Here is a 19759-nt window from a genome sequence, read left to right as displayed (position 1 = left end):
TCTCAGATCCCTTCCATGTTCCCCTTCTTCCTCCTTGCACAATCTCCTCCGGCATCCTCCTCTGCTTTGGCTGGTGACATCTCTGGATCAGAGATATGTATGTGTAGAGGCCAGTACATGCCTCTCTAATGTTCAGGCTGTGCAAGAGGAATAATTACTTCTCTGCCCCAGGGGACGTTAGTCTGGGGACACCAATGTCATCCAACCAGCTCCTGAACTTCACAAATCTTGCTGAAATTCAGTACCTGTAGGATCTCTCCCTCTCTGCCAGAAGTGGCAGAAAGCAGCTACCATCATCTCAACAGACAGGCGGCAGAGCTCACAGGCAACTGCCGAAACCTCGTTTTCTGAGGGAGCGAGACAAGGAACAGGGCTGATACCAAAAGTTTTCCTCTGGGTCCCCCTTCTGTGGAGAGGAAAGGGATCCCGACGGGCGAGCAGCAAGAGTGGGCAGCACAGACAGACCCTCAGAGCTTCCGTGGGCTCTTCTCTTGGTTAGTCAATGCCTCCAACAAGAGAGCCTTGGAGGGCTGTGGGGCTTGGCCAGGTACAGCTGGGGCTCGCTCCCACCAGGAGATATGGAGAGAATGCACGTCTGCTTCTGTGCAGTAAAAGTCTCAAATTTTCCTTGAGACATGGAGATGGTATACTCAAGAGCCCTTCATTATCTTTCTTTCCCTTGGTTTTTGGGGATGCAAATCACTCTTCTAGTTTTAAGTTCCTGCTGCTTTTTAAACTGAATGAGAAAATTCCACCCAAGAAACATTGATTTGGAAGCAAGTAACTGACTGCGGGAAGAGGAAGGAGGGATTAACCCCTTTCTCTGCCACAGTGTCTTTTTCTAGCTAGCAAGCAACCTTATTTTCTTTTCTGTTTTGCATGATTTTGCATTGATATCTAATTATCTGTTAGAGATAACCATTTCCACATTAGGAAATACAAGACATGATGTCTCTGTACAAGTATAACTTGCGCTGCCCGTGTTTAAGATTTAGCATATGCAAAATACATTTACGTTTCATAGCTATTCATTTGTAATTCAGCTTGCACCTAAATTTCTACGTCAAGCAGCACTAACACATACGACTTAAGAAGAAAGAATGGCACTTTAATGTCACGTTTACCTGTGTACCTTTTACGGACATCTAAGTATGAAGAAGAGAAAACCCATGAGCCAGTAAAACAAACCAGCTTCTCTTTATGAAATTGTTCATCACCATGTAATTATAAAAGGAAAAGCACATAGCTGAGCTGTTCCAGTAAAAAAAAAAATCATCTTCCCACAGGATCTCAGCTTAGTTTTAAATAAAGAACAGGCATTTATATTCTGATTAGAGATTTGCAAATACCAAGAGCAGCCACAAAAAAGAATAATGAATAGCTTTTACAGACATTATCTGCATTTCTTTGAAAGAAAATTCATTAGTTTTTGCTTCTGAGAAGCACATTCGCATTCTCCAACATCACTTCATTTAAATTAATCCAGTCCCATCTTCCTGAAAATGAAAATGTATCCTTACAACTGTCAACACCTAGAAGTGCTGGAATCCTCTTTAAAATGAAATTTGTATATATTTTCCCTTTCCCCACCAGTAACAAGAAGTAGTTTCAATGTGGGGTACCAGCCCCTTGTTGTACTACAATAAATGAGGTATTTGCATAAGGAATTAGCTTCCAAGAATTACATATGAATGACCGGTCACTGTCACTTGCTATTGTAACTTCACAGTAACGGATCAGGTGTTAAGTACCTGTTTACCTAATTGCTTCTGAAACTACCTTGGCCCTTCTTTAAGCATCAGGTAAATTGAGGATTTACTAACAAAAGAAAGGTGCTACTATTGTGTTTCCCACAACTTGCATAAAGTGCTATTCCACAAATTAGAAATAGCCTCTTTTACAGCTACAGCAAACAAGTGGCTCAGAACAGCTTCATGTATTATTTTGTTGCATATTTGAGGTACCTGTATGAAAACAAAGAATTATTTTTCTTGAAACCTTCCTTTTATGGCAGGTGTAAGTTAGTTACAAAAGTTTGTCTTGAGCAGAAAACAAAAAAGCCCCTGAAAATAACTGAATCTCTTCTATGACTAACAGTAAGGATCAATAGCAAATGCAGTTCCTCTTTCCAATGGGCTAACAGGAGACTTAAGGATCTAACATTATGGCCAGCTGAGAAGGAACCTCCAACAAACTGTCACTTGTGAGGCACTTATTTTTTTAACCGACAAATAAAGGCATTAAGATCTACTTTCTGCACCGATGTGACTGACAAGTCATCCATCTGAACAAAAGAACATGTCACCACAGAAAGTAATAACATGATGGTTATGACATACATTCTGAATTCAGGAAAAGCAAACAGCACAAATACATTAAAAGGGAAAAAGGTTTCACCCCATTGGAGCTAAAAGGTGGGAGAGAGGTTTTCTGGCAAGCGGAGTTATGAACTGCACGTTCTAGTACTAATATTTTGCTCTTGGATAAGCAATTAAATACATGCTTAGTTTAAAGCATCCAAACATAGTGACTTCAATCTATCAGTCTATCAGTTGTTTTTAACATATTCCTAATGTTGCTTATCTTTGTAATTAAATAACTAAGATAAGGGATGTAAACAATGGCAGCGATCCTGTCTTACGTCTCTGGAAGGGCATATTCATGAGGTGAAAGATGAGCTACCACATTAATATCTTGCTGAGATACAGTGTACAGTGTGAATGTTTGGAAACCCAGGTGTTTTAAACACTTACATAAAACTGTCCTAACAGATCATTAGCAGTATTTTCAAAAATGTATTTTCCTTTCCTTTTCCTGGTACAAAAGCACTGTTCTCTTAAATCCGCTCCTTGAGAACAACACTGAAGAGTGAAACAGATTTTGTAAATTCAGAATGGTAAACTTGACAAAGAGTAACGAACAATCCCACAATTCGGCAGAGGTAACATAGGAAACTTTCTTCTAGGGTGCTTTAATCATAAAAGACTTATAGCTGAAAATCAAAACACAGAACTGCCCCTGGAAGGTCATCTTTTTCCAGGGCATACTAAAAGGCACAATATTTTATATATACATGAGCATATAGTTAAATATATAACGTAACTACAGCATAACTGGGCATAACCTTGTGACAAGCAATATGCAGCCACAGCACAGAGGTCTGCATTGCAGTGAACGCTTGAGAGCTGAGTACCTCCTTGCAGTGTCCGGTTGGGAAGGGCAGCCTTATGAAGCAATCCTGAGCAGAGGTGACAAAGGCACTGGCAAACATGGAACAGTTTGCATGTGGATGGAAGGTCTCCTCTCAAACAAAGACATAGGCATTTATCTGGAAGCTCACAACTAACATTTTTGTCTGGACGTGCAAGTGCAACAAGGAATCACCAGAATGCGTGAGTGAGACTGAGAAAGATCTCTTGATGTCATATAAAAAGTTCTTTCACAACCAAATGCACAGTGGCCTTGGAGCCAGATAAGGTTTTTAGTCCTACTCCTGTTGCTGGCAGGATGGTCCAGAACTGTGACACCAATAGTTAAAGAACACTAAATTTTTAACCTGAACACATTCACAACCATTTTATGCATCCATTACACTTCTGGAGGGCCCTGTTGGCATGACCGGCTCTTCTCCCTCCTTAGTGTTTTAATTTTTATATATTTAGAAGCTGTAAGCATAGGCCATCCCAGCTTTTGTCCTGTTAGGCAAGGAGCCTCACCAGATAGAGCTCCTTCCTCTTACCGTCCTGTTGGTTCTCCTCTGCGTCCTGCCCAGTTTAGTTCACTTTTCTTTAACAGAAGTGATCAGAACTCCTCCTGCTCTCCACAGGAGATGTGGCAGCCTTTATTGATACTTGTCCTCAGTTGAGGATATTTTCCTAGGAATACATTGTTTTATACTTTCTCCTTCTCTCCTCCTACCAATTTACAAGCCTCCAAAGGATAACAAACACACTTCTGTGTGAATAACAAATTCTCGCAACAATATTCCCCAGCTTCCCATAGTACCCAGCCTTTCTATTCGTGTTACAGGGAACTGGCAGTACATTGTTAGGGAGGGTAAACATGCTCATGTAAGCTGCACTTGAAAGAGGTAAAGGCAAAAATGTCAGCATTTGCCACTAACTACTCCCCCAAAATGTCAAAGAATTACCAGCGATTAGTGTTTACTTCTGTCACTGCATATAATCATACACTACAGTAAGATACAAAACCACTCCACAAATTACAATTTTTTTATGAACTCGGCACAAGGAAGCCCATAATTCAGAAACTTGTTGAATAAAATATCAAGAAGGGCTTTTGGACCTGGTGGGAAGGGTTGTTTTCAAGTGTTTCAGGGGGGCAAGGGGATGTTTTTAAGAGGAGGACATCTAACAAATATGAATAGATCTTCCTTCTTTAAGAAAGTTATATCTTCAGAGTAGAACAATTATGGGATAAGATGAACCAACTACATCAAGTTTACTTGGTCCAAATAGGTATATGCATAATGATCTGATCATTTCTTTAACACCTTTAAAACCAAACAAAAATAGTACCGTCAACAATTTTACTCATCTTGAACACCAATCAAGACAGCTCAGGGTAAGCAAGGGACAGCCAGCAGGCAGGTCGTGAAGGCAAAACAGACAAGCTTCCACTACCATCCCCCTTGTCTCCTTGGCAGCAGAAGGAACACCAAGGCTCTTCTCCATTTTCTCTCTCCAAGCTCTTCCTTCTGCCCATGGAAGCAACCAAATCTAACTTTGCCAATGCTTCTGAGAATAGTTTAGGGATAGACTGAGAACCAGCTGTACTGATGCCGACTTATGTAACTTCGCTGAGGACAATAAATCAATGATAATCAGAGAAAATGAGGGGCTTTCAGAAACTAACAAAGTGCCACAGCCAGCCTTAGAGACTGCTTTCAAATAATACATTTTATGTCCTGAAACAAGTCCTCTTAATCCGTCTTTTCTCAGATTTAAGGCTTTGACTATAAACTGTATTTCCAGACTTCCTAGTTTCCTACAGTTTCTAAGTGTAGAGAGTGCATTATACAGAGATTCAGTTGTAAAGATCACACGGTAAAAAAAATGGACACCAACCATCAGTAGTGCAAGACCCTTCCGGGGCAGGTTTTTGTGAATACGGGATTGGTGGACTACTTGAATCTGACATGTCTTCATCCTCCTCTTCATCTTCCATTTCATTAACAGTTTGGTTGCTAGCAAAGTCCAGGTTTCCATTTTGTGAATATCGATGTACTAACTCTTTATCCAACTCTTCTACCTTTGGCTTCACATCTGAGAAGAATAAAAAAATAAAATAAAAACTTTTCAACAGTACTTGCATCTATCTCCTTTTAAAATAACCAGCATGCCATTCTTTCTCCTTAATGAGGTCTAAGATTCAGATTTTGTGTCACAGAATGAACAGCTGTACAGTTTTTGTTTTGTTTTGTTTTTTTTTCAAATGAAACGCATCCCATCCTTTTCTTACAAAGAAAAACAACAATTGAAATGTGCCATACTTTCATGGTTACCTTCCGGCAAGAAAGGAGGCTGGTCAGGATCAAGGTACAGCTGTGAGAAGATCGGCCGTGGGACAACGCTGCTACATCTCAGAGAGGCTTCTATAGAGTTATGAAGAGCTTCTTCAAAACGGGCAGATTTTAGTTGCCCTGCATATGAATTCCCCATGATCTAAAAACACAAAGAAAATATCTGTTAAGGGGATGGGAAAGTGCATACACACACCATTTACAAATGAAGAGTAAGGTCTTATTAACGTCCATCATGACCATGATATAAAGGTAGTAAGAAACTATGCTACGAAAATAACACTTCTAACTAGTACTACATGTTCACATTTCTCTCTCAGTCTGGTAGACTGTATCCTCTTGTTTCAGCAGCAGTTTTTAGCACATTTCCAACATACTGCTTTGTGTCTTCTGTATACACAGCCTCTCAACAGCCTCACGAGCCTGCCTGGTGTATAATTTAATGGAGGGTAGATAAAAATCATTATTATTGTCTTCTGTAGGATTTTCAAGGTAGGCTACAGAAGGTTGTGTAACACAGGAAATTAAACACATCGAGTCTGGCTTCATCACTAGTTGTCTAATGCTGGTTTTACATGATTTTACTTGTCAGTATGCCATCATTTCCAGAGAAACAATACACAGAGACATCCAATAACTTGAATTTTTGCTCTTGTTAATATTAACTGAAATTACGCAGAAGGTCAGTTATCTGTCTTTTCAGGGTCTTCACCTCTTGTCTTCAATGTAACACTAGGATTTACATGTAGTCTGACCCATATAATTCAAATGATCTAATCATACTCTTACCACAAAAGATGTAAGTAAAAAAAGATAGAAATAAATAACATCCAAACCATACACAGCAAATGCTGTGAAATGTTTTTATTTTGAATTATGCTTTATACTAGTATAGTGATAATAATAATTTAAATATCTGCTTTGACAATTAATATTTATGTCTATATCAGTGATGAATTTATGAACTTTATGAAATATTCAAGTACAAACAGACCAGTAGATCATTACTTCTGCTTGGGTGACATTATACAGCCCATAGACTGTTATATTTGTGCCCCCAGCATTAAGATACATACTCTCAAATGAAAACATTTAGTAGTAGGATGACCATGGAAGGTTTTACAACAAGCTAAGGCAGATTCACTGAAACATGAATTTTTCCACTTTGTTGGATCATTATACTGTATGACATTTCCTCCAAAGAAACCGTAGTCTAACATTTTCCAATATTCTGAATAAGAGACTGCACTTTCGGAGAATTTTATTTCAACAAAGATAACTTTTCCCCAGTTAAATCAGTAGATAGAAAAGTACAAAACCTTATAATGTTATCTTTATATTTCCCTTCACTAGATGTCACCTAGCCCTACGACCAGGAAAAGACCTTGGCCAGGAAGATAAGTTGGCATTTAGAAAACCTACAATTCTACTCCTGCTTTATCACTGGGTTGCTCAAGGTCCTCAGGGCCACCTGTAAAAGGGCAATAATGATGACAGCCACTTACAGCAGCATTTGAGATCTGCTGGTATAAACAAATATCTAAGAGCTAAATGTTGCTATACTACCGGAATACATAGACATGAAGCTTATCTAATTACTCATTTCCAGTCTGGGAGAGAGGCTCAGTTCCCTGTTTAGTCAGAGACTTTATACAACTTTGAGAAAATAATTCCACATTTCTGACTTAGCCTGGCTCTTAATAAATTTTGTGGCAACAGCATTTCCCTACCCCAACCAGATACAATATAAACACAGTTTCTTAACATGACACATTCAGGTATTTCAGCAACAAAATACTTAAGACAAATAGATTCTCTTTTTCATTCTGTAAGTTTTCATTAAATTTGGAAATGGCAGGGAGCGTGTACAAACACACAACAATTACAAAGTGAGTTAGGGAAAAAGTTACGCTGAAGCAGGATTAAGGTTGCAGTACACTAAATGCTGCCAGGTGCCTTTGAACAAAGAATTGATGAAAAACAGCTAAGTGACTGAAGTCCTGGTTTTACTGAAATCAGTAACGGTATTTCCATAAATGTCAGTGAAATCACCACAAACTATTATATCATTAAATTGCATACCATGAAATTTCATTTCTGTGCTATGGAACTTTATGTCAGGTATGATGTGCATAAGGTAGGATTTCAGGAATGTATTCAAGTGAAAAGACTTCAGTTAAAATACCATAATAAAAATGAATTAACCTTTAAGAATCAGAAAATTTGCAATTCCCACAACACATCATCTGCTTGAAGTCTGTTCATACTCCACGTTTTCTACAATCTATACGTTGTGTACAATCTATGCCAACTATTTTCATTTTGATGGGAAACTTCATAAAATACAGTATGCACAGAGCAAAAATGCTGGCAAGCCAAGGCTATTTAATTTGCCTCTCTGGCATCTATACAAAGAGACTTGCCAGTGGCAATTGCCATAGATTTACCTGAGAAAGTCAGGTAATATTACCGGAGGACATTTCTAGCTTGCCAAGAGAAAACAAGATTGCAATTGGAAATGTCAAGTAAAGGAAAGCTGCGGAACCACAACGTGTGTGAGCATTGGTCTCTGCAGGATGGAAGCGGAGCCGGAGGAAGGCTTGTTGGGGATGAGCTTGTGCAAGATGGGGCAGGCGGAGGTATCCGAGGGCAGAGTGGCCGAGGGTCCTGCTGGGCTGAGGCAGGGGAAGCTGGGAGCCCTGGAGCCCAGATCCAGGGAGCCAGCACTGGGCAGCTGATTTCCTAACACTGCCCGAGGCCATTAGGGCAGCTGGGCCTCATTTGGAGTTCAAGGGAGCTGGGGGGGGGAGCAGGGGCTGGAGGAGCAGGAGGCTTTCCCTCTCTCCTGGAGAGGAGCTGGCGAGACCCTCCGACAGCGAGCTGCTGGCCAGTTTGGGTTGTGCCATCCTGATCCAGCCCTCCCAAAAGCCAGCAGCACCAATTCAAGGTATTCATGCCTTGGTGTTTCTGCTTTCGAGTCTCCTCCTAAACGCCTGGTGCAATTAGGAAACGCTTCGTTTTCCTCCTCCTAAACGGGAGGCAGCTCTCAGGGAGCGCAGCACAGCAGCAGCAGGGAAGGCAGCAGGACGTGCTCGAAACGTGCTCAGGTGTGCTGAGGGGGGGTCAGGAGGCTGCAAAGAGTCTGGAGGAAAAATAAACTGGTGGAATTTGAAGGGAAGAGGGGGAAAAAAAAAATAAAGAGCAAAACACCCATTTCTGTTACTAAGACATGTACCTGCCATATCTGCATTTAAATGTGACCAAAACCAATGATTTACTGTAACTAAATCAATGCTCATTGTTAAAAAAAGTTATCCAAATCGTAGGTCTATCCTACATTTCTATATGACACCATTTGGTAAAAATAAGACAAACACACACACAAAAATCCCTGTCGCTTTCTAGAGTGAAATTAAGTTTTCCCTAAAATTCTGCACATTTGATGAAGCATCCGTGAGCTCGGGGGGATGTGGGAAAGACGGTCCCAGGTAGAGCGCAGCTGAGACTGACACAGTGTCTGACAGAAAACGGAGCTGGACTCGACTGAGGCGCTCCTCCCTGACCTCACACACCAGTTCTTCTCCTGTCAACGCCGATACATCATGCTTACCCCCACAGCCACTGTCCTATATCCAGCCAGACTACACCAAACTAGGCGAGAGCCTCCTTGTGTGCACTAAGAGGTTTCTAATGGGCAGGAGGTTTGAATCGGGGGTAAATAATTCTTTCCATATCTACATGTGCTCTAATTGTAGCTAGCTGAGCACAGAGCTAGTTAGATTCCCAGCAACAAGCAATCTGCACACCTGTAATACAGTATTCCAACCCTCACCTTTCCTTTTACCTGTACCACTGGACACCAGTAAAATTTATAAGTTGCCTACTTCTCTTAGCTCTGTTTGAGCTCTGTTTTGGATTCGACTCTGCAGGATGTTAATATGTGCATTATGCAGAGTATATTATTATATATATAGTAAGATTTGCTGCTATACATTCTCTGCCCCCACACTGTGCCAAGAAGGTTCAGCGTGACAACAGCCACCCCCCAGGTTTCTCCCCTTTACTTTATCAACCTTGCCACTCTACTCAGACAAGTTTTATTTCATGTCCTTAAAACTTACTATAGAGAGACCAGAAGACACAATTAAAATTGAGTCATTTCAAAGCGAAATCTGCAGCAAAACATTAAATAAGAGGAGAATTTCCTGACATTCAGATCACTTGCACCTTCAGGCTCTTACCACTCTCAGGGTACTTCTCCACAAAGATCCAGAGCCTAAGGCATCATGATTACTACCCCGCACATCTCCACTGCTGCTATGCTTCTTCAAAGCAGATTTCCTAAGTCTACTTCAAGTCTTCTTGACTGGAGGATTAACTGTGAGATTCGCTGGAGTTTGAGAGCTGCCTTACAACAGAGCTGGAAGGCAGCCCTCACATCTCAATCGGAGTCCTTACAAAAACACATGAACAAGGCAATCATGAAATTCCACTAACGTGACCATGAGTTAAAAAGTATTAATGCTATAGGTTTTTAATAAGAAAATTAAATATGGGCATTCATTACAGAAAGCAAAACTACAATTACCAGGAGCTTCCATCAAAGCAGACAGAAATGGAAGTAATAAAAGCAAAATTTCAAAGATGATTGATTTTAGCACCGCATCACTTAACTGTGCAGTGAAGGACCCAGGGAAATTCTGATCATTCTTTCACCCCCAGAAGCTGAACTTACAAGAAAGTCTTGTCAATTCAAACAAATAATCTCGTCCCATGCAGTCATCTAGGTTTCAAAAGATCTGTGCAGCAACATGACACTGGATGTTCAAGAACCACCAGAGCCCAGGTCCAGCAGACTTGTAGTTTGTAAGTACAGTAAACACTGCCTAGTTTTAGTTCGAAAAATAGGTGACTATGGCCCTTCACATACCAAAAAAAAAAAAAAGGTAACCTCTGAAAGTGGATTGTTACCCAATAGCTCTCAGGAGTTAGAACTGCACATTGAGTTGAAGGCTCTGCTAGTAAAAATATAATCAGATCATTCAGTACACCAGATACCACATATTTGGCCTCCAGGTGGGTCATGACCCCAGAGACTTTAAAGGAGAGGAACTGAACTGGAGGATGAGGGAGGGGGTGAGTGTTGTTGTTATGGCTTAAAGCAATTTCACAATTACCTGATAGCGAATGATGAATCTGATGCAAACACCCTCCATTAAGTCAGCTCTATCAAGTCCTTACTTTGTGTTTAACCTAATGATGTAATTGTGTTCTCCAAAACACATAATCTGGCTTCTGATCTGGCCTAACCCCACAGGAAAGTTTCTCTTCAAAGGAAAAGAAAGCAAGTTCCTTCACAAAGGCACTGCCAGGCCCAGCACAGCTTCTGTATCTCAAAGGGTTATCTTAGGCAAAGAGAGACCAGGCATCTATTTATGCTGCAGAATTGTTTGGGAACTGGTTGTTTCAGGTACAGCTAGCATTTTCTATTATTTACGTCATTCTTATTGATGTTCTGGGAGTAGTATTTTTTCCCCATTAGAGCATCATTAGGATGTATCATGAACATGCGTACAGCAGAAAGGATGACAGTTAATAATGACAATAACAAATATATACACTAATTAAAAGTGTGGGCTTCGAAGTCAAAAGCACATACCCAGCGTTGACTGCAGCATTCAGTGGGGAAAGACTTATGTGTGAGTCAATACAAGAGTGCAAGGTGGAGTAGTCTCATTCACAGACCCCTTTCCTCATAACATTTCTAAGATCTATTTTTACCCCCACAGTCTTTTCAAGATCCTGAGATTCTCACTCTGCTTTTGTCTTAGTTAGGGATATTCAAACTCAACTGTAAAAGAGTTTACAATCTTATGCAGCAAGTGATAGATAAGCAATTCATTCACAAAGCCTTTCAGGGGAAATGAATTACTAGTTTATTTTGACTGTTTACAGTGGAGTTTCCTTTTACTTTTCATTTTATTTTGAAGAAAATATTGATAGCATCCAATACCATTTAGAATCTAGTCTTTCAGTTTGATGTTGCCACTACTGTGTCTGAGGAATGGGAAAGATTAAGAACGCTTGTTTTTTCCTGACCAGGTTCTTCCTCATATTGCTCAGTTAATCCTTGGAGTATTGCATCAGATTACCTGGGAGTTGGAGAATTCCTTGGACAGAGACAGACAAATGGATACACAACAGAGCTACATGCAGGAGGGTGGAACAGGGCAGCTGTTCCCCCACAACATGAAGCAGAAAGCAAATCACAAGTGGTGCTAACATGGAGGCTGCAATGCCCTTATGGCTCCATCCCTCCCACCCCAAGACTATCCCCACAGTCTTCAGGCACAGTTCAAGCTACCTTAGGAATCCCAATAGGTATTTGTGGGATAAATACCCACACATGGTATTTTTATAATGCCCTTTAGGTCTGGCAAAGAAAAACTTTTATCTTTACTTAAAACAGAAATGCAAAAATTCAAAAAAGTACATCCGCTTAACACTTAATAGAAGAAGAAAAAAATTTTCTATTTCTAATGTCTGCATTTGTTCTGTGATGCAATTCACCACCACTGTGATAAATTGTATATGAGGTATTTATGTATGGGAAGAAGAAAAAATGATACTAAAATACATTATTTGTTGGAGACATTAGATGTGCATCTCTACTTGTTTTTCTCCCAAAAAGTCTTAATGATGTTTACAGGCTGGACTTAATTTACCCACAACATAAACATGCTAGCAGAGGTGATCTTGATTCCCAAAGCTGCTATTATGGTTTAGTGAGTCAGTAACACAGAAAATTCACAGGTTCTATGCATTCTTGAAGGCATGCACATAAAACTTCCAGTAAATATTGACACTTAAGAAACTAGTGTCCACAACATTTTTCTGTGACTGCTGCCACAGTAGAATAAAAATCCTATGCATAAAATTCTCACTGTGGGCTAAAATCCACTTGGGGGAAAAAAAAAACCAAAACAACAAACCACCTGCTAAGTAAAGACTTTATATATAGAGAACAATTTTCTCCAGTAGATAAGAAAAAAAAACTGAATAATCCATACACTTCCATTTTACATACCTTAAGTAAATTCTAGTGTTACAAACAAAATTAAGCATTATAGCTCTAATATGTATTTCTCTAAGAAGTTTAATTATACAGTTTATGTTACATAGCCTTTAATTTAATATAGATGTAATATAGATATGTAAAATGTGATATTCCTTGTTTAAAGGGATAAAGCTGAAAATAGGCTCAAACAGACATCTCATTGAATTCCTACAGCAAAAGCCAGTCCAGTCTCGCTGATAAATAAGTCACCTTAATCCTTTCTTCATTTGTTATTGCCTTATTGCAAAAGCATGAAGCTGAAGCCTAGAAAGTCAAAGTTAAGGCCTGACCTTCCATCCCTATCCTATCTGACCGCTCCCTTGTGTACCCCTCAAACACACATGCTATCATTTCCTGATGAGTTTAGAAGGGGTTATCAGGAGAATTTCAAGACATGTGTCAGTTTTGTAGCAACCTGAATGCTATACAAACATCTTCTGTGTTTAATAGGCGATTTGTATTTTAGTAGGTTTATCCATTCCCAACTTTATTTGTTTAAAGGTGCCTTAACCTTGACATAAATCAGTGCTAAGCATCTGTATAGAGTACTTCCAAAGAGTTTAAAATTCAGCTCTTTGGAAAGCTATATTTTGCAAGCACATTTCTTTCAAAAAAAACCAAAACACAAAACCAAAACAAACCACCTACAAAACTACTTGTCAACTTCTTTGCCCTTCCCTCTCCCCTTGAAAATGATGCAATTTATTCTTTTTCACTCTTCTTATAGTGTTCTTTTAAAGATCATGATGAAACACCAGGTTTGTCACTATAAAAATGCCAGGACCGCTGGCTCCCGAGTACCTTTTTCTTCCTAATACAACACTGAGTGTTGGTGTAAGACAGTAGGGCCAAAGAGTCGGAGGCCCTGGGTTGTGCCTGGCAGCAACCCCCCCTTCCAAAGGAAAACAAGGAGGACTGAACCTTTTCTGCCACATGCCCGGTCCTTCCCCCACCACCTCTCTGGTGAGGACAGCCATTATTACATTTCCTTTCGGGTTATTTACAAAGTCTTGGCTCTGACATTGATTTCTTATCTGTTTCTATGACAAATGTTAAGTGTTAATAAGCTGTCACTTTAAAGAAAGATAATGCTAAACGAATTATAGGAATTAATTACTCAGAAGCTATTCTTTTTTTTTTTTTTTTGTGAGCATTGAAACAAGAACAGCAAGAATTGCTCAAGAGCAGAAAAAAATCCACAGATTTTTCAACCAATTAGCAAGTGTTAGCAGATTAAAAGAAGTTATAGTTTAAACTAGGCAGTATCCTGATAATCTAAAGTGAATTTGTCAGAGGATATAGAATAACCAGGCAGGCGCAGCTCCCTAAGGAACAAAGTCTTTCCATTTATATGCGAAGGTTTTTACTTTTTTCAAGTATTTTGCTCATGGTATAAATTTTAGGCTCAAAAGTGAAAGTTCAGAAATCTTTTCAGTTACAGAACCATTAAAATGATAAACATTTGGGATCCCAAAGTACACCTCTACTCTAACTGTCCTTTCAGACCTGCACTGACTGCACTATAATAGCTGCCAACATTTGGTAAGGATTAGCCTTTCATTTAGACAAAAGCAAGCATTCCTTAGCTAAATCAGCACTTTTTGCCATCAGACTCATAAAACCTTTTCACAACACAGATTTTCAAGAGAATCCTTTAGGGTTTTAGGATGCTGCTCCTTTTACTAAGTAACAAAATACACCCCAGGGTGTCTCATTGACCGCACTCAGCTGTCCTCTGACCTCCGCAATTGTTTAGCCTAACTTCAGGGCCACAGAATCTGCCTCGCCCCCCCCATCAAAAAGGCTAATGTTGCTTCCTCCTAGCACCTGGCCAAGCAAAATCCTAGAGGTTCCCCCCACCTCTTCCAGACTTCGACCATGTTCCAGATGTTGCCAAGCAAAATGTTCCTGCAGGCAGGTTTTGGGAACCTGCAAGCGCCGCTCAGAACCTGGGCTGTGGCCATGACCCCCTTGCTCTGCTCAGCGCTGCCCTTGCCCCAGGGATACAACAGGTCATAAAGCAGGAATAGATCTTCAGCCTTCTGGGTACACTGGCTATTTAAATGCAACAAGAAACTATGCGAGCCCAATATTGTATACTGAGACAGGCCTCCTCCCTTTAAGAAGTCAGAAAAAAAGATGTGTGAGAATCTCAGTTGGAAGCACAAATCTTTCCCAGTCATTACAAAGATCTGCATTCTTCTTACCATTTGTTTTAAGCCCTTTGAGAGGACAAACAAACAAACAAACATCCACCCTCCAAGTGCAGAAAACATATATTTAGCTACTTGCTTAGGTATTTGTAGTGCTTCTAAGTAAAACAGCAGAAGAAAACTGTTACTGCTTCAAGAAAACTGTCATTAAATAATGTTGACCTCATTGTGGATATGTAAGAAAAAAAATAGAAGCACAAATCAACCCTCTTTGGTGAAGGATGTCCAATTATATGAACTGGATTTCAAAACTTTTTAAGAACTTAGACCTTGTACATGCTTGAAGCAAAAATAAAATCATTATTTACAGTCTACACTGTTCCTAAAAAGCAGTCAATGAAAATGAAAGCACAGATGCTGAACACAAACATACAATGTATTGTCAATAAAGCAAGGCAAGTACGGTACCTTCTCAGATTCCTTTTAACCTATTTGAAATGCAGTCATGATTAAAGGATGCAGCTAAGAGTTTGTGAAGCCTTGCTGCGTAGTTGTTTAAAACTTCTGAACACCTGAAAAATAAGAAGGGAGAGAAAAAATTTGAATGACTTGTGCCAGCATATAGTTTATAACAAGCCAACAAAGCCTGCCTATCTAAACCTGGTCTAGGGCAAAAGCTGGGGTGAGGGAAGGAGGGCTGACCACTTAAAGCATCTTTTTTTTTTTTTTAATAGGAATACGTGGTTGAAGCTGCATGGCTGCTTCTCTGAATTTTACCAGAGGTAAAGTACAAGTTTGTCACAGAGTCTGCATATTTTTGGCACTCAAGTTGCTATATGAAATATTAGGAACTTAGCACATCACTATGAGAAAATTAACTGTCACAGAAACATAAAAAATAGATTATAACGTAGAAGCAATTATTTTACTATTGGTTTAAAAAGAAACAAACTGAATGGGTGAGTGGTTATCTACGCTAAACTGGGAGATCAAGAAATCAGAATTAGCTGGTTGCTCTCCTATCTGACATCCCATAAAGGTATTTAAGTGAAAACATTTCTAATAGAAATTGCAGTTTATAAAAGAGAATACACCCAAAATACCACCAAGAATGGCAACAATGGTGTAGCAAGCAGCAGGCAGAAGAGAAAGTCCTAAAATACCTAGGGCTATACAGAATAGTATTAACATCAGGAAAGCTTTAAATTAAGTTATCATTGACTGGACTTCGACAAGACTTTCTTAGGCACACAAGCTGGTTTGGTTTCTCAATAGAAATGGACTATATTTTGCCAAAAGATTTAAAGGAATTTCCCCTGTTGCTCACAAATGAGATTTTAGGCTTAAAGCTGGGACCACAGCCTTGGGCCTGCTGTCAAAACCAGAATGGACGTGACTCTTCCAGCTGTACACCTAGAATTCAAAACCCAGGTTTTAAAATTAAAAGCAATATAGCTTTAAGCTTCCTTGTCCCATTTTTAAAAATCAGCCTAATTACGGGAGCAGCTATAACCCTCACCTCTCACTCAGGAAAGGTTTTAGGCAGCATTACTGTGTTCTGAGGAAAGACATTAAACAACTCTATTGCCAGGGACCGGCGATGCTACCCTACGCTGTGCATCCCCACCATGCTAAGAGCGAATCCATTGCAGATGGCCAACGAGGTGAACACACACAGCTCCCCACCAAACTGTAGGGCTCTGTACAGACTCCAATGATTGCAGAATGTCAGTAATCCAATTCCAACAGCTCCTGGCTCTGAAATTGCTATTTTTCAGACACGTGCTGAACATTTCACCTGCTAGTAATGACATTTTTGTATTTTCTTCTAATTACACTCAAAGCTAAGACCTTTGGCCCTAGGCCACAGACCTCTATTCAGGCTGCACACATTCTCTTAAAAGCCCTGATCCTTTGTTGTCACTCTCGGTCTTTCATCTATTATTTACATCCATTGAGAAGAGAGATACTCTACCATTTGTGAAGCTTTAAAGCTTCTAATCATCTTAATTTCTTCGCCTTTCAACCAGTGCTTCCCCTTATGGACCAATGCCAATAGTGTGACAAAATAATTTTTCAAGCCAAGATCCTCCTGGACCCTTCCCAAACCTTGACACACACTGGGCTGTAAGTGCCTTTTGTCCTTAGCCGGCTGCTTTTGCAAACACAGACCTTTGCTCAGCTTGGTGGGGGGTATGGATTTGCCTGTCAGTGGCTTGGGGGGAGTTTTCTTGGGGTTTATGTTTCGGGTTTTTACATCACTTTCTTTCTGTCAAAATGTCTAACTCAATTAGTCCAGCTAAATCAGAGATACTGTAGTGAATCTTCCTTCCTTTAAAAACATTAAGTACTTTCCGAAATACAAACGGCTACGAATTTTAAGTTTACTGTTTTTTCCAAAAGCTAAACTGCCAATGATAGGCTGGTTTGGTTTTATACTGTTATGTGCCCGCTCAGTACTGACAGATTCTTGCACAATATTTTAAGACACACAAAATATCACTGACCCTTTTTCCGATTATTGGCAGCATCCATTTGTCCTAACCTTACAATACAATGGAATAGAAACCCAGTCTCTTCATCTGAAGCTCAGATCATCTCCTTCTGATCCTCCCTTATTTGCAAATGAAGTAGGAAACAAATCAGCAGCATTTTTGTCAAGATGCGGAAGATCTCTTCAGAATTCATCAGCCACCAATCTTTGTTTCCAAGACCTGTGGATCTGCTAACATGTGATCCATCTTGGCTCTTTCTTCCACTGCCGCCTGGCTTACTTTTGATTTCTAACAGTGCTTCCTTGTTGTCTGTCCCCTCTGAAAACCCCCAACCCCCTTGTCCTTTCTTATTTTCACCATTTGCTTCAACCAGCAGTTCACTTGAGACTCATCCATCTTACAATGCCTAAAGTGACAGATGCTCTCAGGAATGACCATACTGCTGAGTGAACAAAAGATAACATCACCTCTAGGAACTCAGGGAGAAATACAACTTCAACCCTAAGACACAGTTATCCTGACGGACACAGCACCATAAACGTCTCTTCAAGACAAAAAAAAAAAAAAAAAACCCACAAGAAAAAAAAAACAACCACAATTGTGGAGAAAAGGAATCTGACACAATTAAAGACCAAAATAAGTATTCTTTGTTGTAGCTGTAGTTAGTGTCTTTTTCTTTTTTTTTTTTTTTTACCTAATAACCTCATGGAAGAATTTGTAGAATTTACCTGTGATAAAAATCAAGAAGCACAGAGAGAGTGGAGAAATTTTGCACAAAAACTGCCTCAGGATCCCTACAGACTTGAATGGAGGAAGAAGGCACTTGGGAACAGTTGCAGCAGCATCTCACACAAGTCCCTCACCAAAACACAATCATTACCGTGGTAAAATCTACACATCCTACAGAGCAGCAGTTGCTCAGTTGAATTCTACAGGAATTCAGAATTGTCATGCAAGGCTGCGCCTTTGACGAATACATACTGTAACTGGAATAAGGTTATTTTAATGTTGCAGTTGCTTGATAAATCTGTAATTTGCAAGTAACAGTCCCCCAGTGTTTTGATATTTGAGCACAAACCATTTAGAAAAAAATTTTGAATTAGAATGACAAATTTTCCAGCCAACATCCACACAGCCTTCTACAGAATGATGTCTGTTTCTAAAGGAAGATCTGCACTCTTTGCCTAGTAAGACAGAAGCAAAAACTGGTGACTTGAAATACACCCCAAATTCTCTATCCAGTCAGTGGAACGGACTCGTTGAAGAGAGGGGAGTCCTGTGTGGTGCTAGAAATCTCTTACTTAACAAAGGAACGGTCATATTAGCATCTCCCAGTGACATACTCGCAAAAGCGATGCCACAAATGCTGGGAATCCCTTCTCCGCAGTGAGATGCAAAGAATTCCCTTCTCGCTCAGCAAAGCTTTAAACAGCATCTCACGTTCAGTTTTCAAACGCTACAGGAAACAACCATCATTACAGTACATGAGACTGACAGCATGTGAGTTTAATGGACATAAAAGCTAGAGCTGTAAAACGAAGACCAAGGTAGGGGGCCTATTAACCAAATGTCTTCTGCTCAGTGTAAAGTCAGGGGAAAATCACAATATGCACTTCTTTAGCCTTATTTATTAATTGTATTTAGCCATAGTCAACAATTTGTGATGAGTTGCAATTTTAGGTCCCTATCCTGATCCAGAATTTTTCTACTGTGGTCTCATAGCATGGTCAACATTAAACCACCAGACTGTAAATACAGAAGGTATAAATACACCATTTTTAAATGTAGGCGATTTTCCCATAGTATGCCATGCAGTACCATTTTGGACATCCAATATATGGAAATTTAACTAACAACCAGTCAAGTTTGGTCGTTCCTAAAGAGGATCCCAACTCTTGATCCCACATCACCTTTAGAATTCCTCTCCCATTCTGAGCCACCAAGTGATCTGGCACTGAAATCTTTGATAAAACCCCGTTCAATTGGGGAAAACACTTACATGTAGGAAACTCTAGAGAAGGCAATTATTGGTACGTGACTGAAAGAGCTGTATGCAAGGCTCTGCTTTCCACCTCACATCCCAGTCTGTTCAGATCACATCACTCTGGAACCCCGGTCCTCAGCAAGTGGCAGGGTTCAAGGCATGCCGCAACTACCAAGAAGAAAAGCAATAAGAAAACCAAGTTTGGGAGGTTTACAGGCACATTCTGCCACAGTATCTGAACCCAATTTTTGCCAGTGACTCTATTGTACCTTGAGTGTCACCATGTCCGGGATATCTTTCTGAAGCTCCTTCCAACCCCATCAAATCAAAGCAGCAAATAACAAAGTCTGCAGTTAACATCCTCACAGGAAAAATCTTGAAAATAGATAATGCTTTCATCTGAAATACTTGAAGATCTTGGCATCAGATATGGTTCAAAAAGTAGTAAACCATATCCTGCCTTTTCAG

At 39.9% G+C, this 19759-nt stretch overlaps 1 protein-coding gene across 1 annotated transcript in view; it reads right to left on the bottom strand.

The window, feature by feature from the left end:
• LOC104157014 (GREB1-like protein) overlaps positions 1-15356 on the bottom strand; it is a gene marked incomplete at its 3' end in the record, with an annotated part of 29997 nt that extends 14641 nt beyond the window's left edge. Inside the window, exons 1-3 of the mRNA XM_009705736.1 lie at positions 15281-15356; positions 5525-5684; positions 5088-5285 (exon numbers count right to left, since the gene is read on the bottom strand). Coding sequence (XP_009704038.1) covers positions 5088-5285; positions 5525-5681 — 355 coding nt within the window. The remainder of the gene's footprint in view (positions 1-5087; positions 5286-5524; positions 5685-15280) is intronic.
• Positions 15357-19759: the final 4403 nt, after the last annotated feature.

Source organism: Cariama cristata, unplaced genomic scaffold, assembly GCF_000690535.1.
Source record: "Cariama cristata isolate BGI_N322 unplaced genomic scaffold, ASM69053v1 scaffold19278, whole genome shotgun sequence".
Taxonomy (NCBI): domain Eukaryota; kingdom Metazoa; phylum Chordata; class Aves; order Cariamiformes; family Cariamidae; genus Cariama; species Cariama cristata.
Note: the sequence above shows the minus strand (reverse complement) of the source record. Positions and strands in the feature narration are given on the sequence as shown.